The following is a 3,255-nucleotide window of genomic DNA, read 5'->3' as shown; positions in this document are numbered from 1 at the left end:
TTGCCCATAGTGTCAACCATTTGCTTCTTAGGCCTGGGAATCTTATGATTAAAAGCTTTTGAGAACCATTGTCAACATGATACTACTACAGTAAAATACTTTTTTTAAGACTGGTTAAGAATTCTCTAAATTACTGTGATACCACCCTAATGAAGATCATATGAAGTGTCATTGAGACCTTGGAGTTGGGGAAAGGGGAAGCAGATACTGCATTTTAAAATGTATGTATTTTATATCCACATAATCTCAAGATACTTTCTTTCATGAAATAGGTTTTTTTCCTCATATAGACATAAATACAGTGTTAACTATGAAAAACATTACAAAAAGTGTTTCTGTTTAATTTAACAAGTAGAAAAATAGTACTAGCTTACATGGCAATTATGACTTTAATATTGTACAGAAGTAATTCATAGATTTTACAAATAAATTATGTCGTAAATGTCCTCTTTTTCTAAATGTGCCCTGGAGCATTTAGGCACACCAGATGCTTGTCTCTATAACTTAGGACCACATTCAGGGCCAGTCAAATGTTCTGCCAACAAGCTCAAAGAATTTCTGATTAGGTTCACGAAAATATCCGTGTAGCTTTTCAAGTAAAATTGGGTCTACTTTGGGGTGTGCTCTTCCTTTCGACTCATGTAAACACCTATCCCTGCCACTGTCCCTTAAGCAGTAAAAGCCTTTTGTTTTATTGAAGTAAAAGTTTGAAGCATTTATCTGAGGTGAGAGATTCAGAAACCTTTCTACTTTGACTACCTCTGGGAAAGGATCTTTGATTAACTTATCCCCATCAACAATGTGAATGTGATCCAGAGGAAAATATTTCAGCCAGTTTTGCATGTGAAAATAATACAAGCTCCTGTTTATTGCTTTGTAGTTTATGTTGAGTTCACCATCCTTAACCAGGAATTCTTCGATGGAGGGATAAAGCTTATGTTTTTGCATGTGATTAAAGAACACTTGAGTATAGTCCGATAGCACTCTCTCTGTTGGGTCTCGTAAGATAAGGAGCAATCGGATAAGTTTGTTCATTCTATAAACTCTTTCAGGCACTTTTGGTGAAGTGAAATATGCTGGAGTTTTCTCCACTGTTATCTGGTATGGGTACGAGAATGGCATTTGGCTCACATACCACTGCAATCCATTTGAATAATGCTCTTCCCAGTCAAAGAAGTGGACTTCGCTTTCTGCTGCTGCCATATCCGGATGGAGACTCAGCATCTCTAGTAAGGCTCTTGTTCCACCTTTCCGTACACCAATGATGATAGTTTGTGGAAGCCGCTGAAGTGTCCCATTGAGGTGGATGCTCTCTTTGAGGTCACCTTTCCTAAAGGGCTCTTTCGGAGTAGCAGCCTCAGCTTTAAAACTGGCAGCAGGCCTGGAAGGAACTGCCTGAGGTTGAACAAAAAGCAATGCTGCTCCCAGCAGAAAAACAGCCATGACAAAGGTCCGGTCTTCTCTTGCACTACCAGCAAACAGGACATGAAGAGAACATCACTAGGAAGCTGAGGCCCTCTTTTTGTGCAAAAATGTGTTTCTTAAGCAGATTATTCACTAGGAACATAAAATAAAAGAAAAAATCAGGTTATAAATGTCAGTTCAAATACTGCACCTGTGCTCAGTATTATTTTTACTTTAGCATAAGAGTGAAGACGTTTTCTCTTAACTTTCTTGCACTTAAGAATATTCAACCACCCCTGGGAGAAATATATGGTATTTACTACAGATTTAGAAGATCCTGATTTCCATTTCAGGTCTTTTGTGAGGATCACAGCTACAAGAAGGTAATCTGCTCTGTGCCTGTATTCTCACAAACATTTAATATAATAACAAGGTGAACACAAGAATGTTGTCTATTATATCTTTGGGTCTTTGGGAACCCAAATGGAAAATATAACATGCAGAGGGATAGCCATGTTAACACAACTAAGAGTATTATAATATAATTAGGAGTAAAACACTTCCAGAAGTGTTGGACATGGTAAAAATGGTTCCCCAACAACTTTCATGAAAATAAATGATTTTTTTTTTAAGGGGGAGGAGAGAAGTAACTTGAAAGCTTATGTTGTGGTGGCCATAACCACAAGGAAACACAATCTCTTGGCACTTTCAGCAACAGCACTGCTGAAACCCAGCACTGCCAGATACTCACTTCCATGGATTTTCAAATGACTGGAGAAATACTGGTAATGCTGAGAACACCATGTGCCCAGTGCTGGAGGTCACAACTTCTCAATACATCTTTAAATAACTATTGCGTTGTTAACAAGGTGCTTGTGCCCATCTTCATATTCAGTTCAAAAGCCACTGGTAGTTTTACTAGATGTTAACATCTAGGGCAGTAATTATGCTGCTTCAGAAATGATATATGAATCCACAGTATATGTAAGGCTATGAATAAAGGTTCTTAAAAAGCATTTAAGAAATCAAGATTAACATAACTCTCTTCATTAAGGACAAGCGAGAGATAGGATGGAGAAAATGCCCCATGCAATGAATGGATACCCAGGGTAGGTAGCATGGAATGCATTTTTATGAGCTCTTCATTACACTCCCATAAGGGATTCCACACAGTAAAGTATCAGAGCAGTGGAACTGAGCATTTATGTAAGTGGAAAATTCCTAAGAAAGTCCAGCACCATCACATTTGACCTCAAAAGATGAAACTTCTAAGAACAACAACAATAAAGTAAATAGCTGAAAGGGAAAATCAAGGGGGTCAAGTTGCTCCAAAATCAAGGGGGTCAAGTTGCTCCAAGGTAGTTAAAAAATCACAAAAATGAAGCTCGGCTAGAACACATACTACAGAGATGTAGGAAAGGTACTATCAACCTGAAGAGAATGCAAGCATGGTTAACAAGCACTCAACAAAGCTAAAAAAAAAAGGCATTAAGACTTCCCTGACAACGCAGAACCTTTCCCCAAATGGGGAGTTCAAAAAAGAAACACAAACTCTGGCAAAACAAATGTTTAAAAAGTAAGAAAAGCCATGCTGGGTTAGACTAGAGGCCTATCTGGTCTAGCATTCCTGCAGTGGACAACTAGATGCTTAAGGGAAGTCCATCAGCAGAACATTGGTACTCTGGTGAATGTTGGACAAGTCAGGCCAGATGAAAGGAACTACTTCACATAGCATATGCACATAATTAAACTATAAAGGTTTCTTGTGAAATGCTATTGAAAATGCCACTGATATGTGCTTGCATATGATGCTGACTGGGATGTTTAAGAGAAAGCATACACAGAACAGTC

General features: G+C 38.2%; 1 protein-coding gene across 1 annotated transcript; it reads right to left on the bottom strand.

The window, feature by feature from the left end:
- Window positions 1–208: 208 nt before the first annotated feature.
- Window positions 209–1,575, bottom strand: HS3ST1 (heparan sulfate-glucosamine 3-sulfotransferase 1). The gene has a single exon (XM_033160865.1). The coding sequence runs from the start codon at window positions 1,441–1,443 to the stop codon at window positions 517–519; it is 927 nt and encodes a 308-aa protein (XP_033016756.1). The 5' UTR covers window positions 1,444–1,575; the 3' UTR covers window positions 209–516.
- Window positions 1,576–3,255: the final 1,680 nt, after the last annotated feature.

The sequence above is a fragment of the Lacerta agilis genome, chromosome 9 (genome assembly GCF_009819535.1).
Source record: "Lacerta agilis isolate rLacAgi1 chromosome 9, rLacAgi1.pri, whole genome shotgun sequence".
Lineage (NCBI taxonomy): Eukaryota > Metazoa > Chordata > Lepidosauria > Squamata > Lacertidae > Lacerta > Lacerta agilis.
This window is presented reverse-complemented; position numbering and strand designations above follow the sequence as displayed.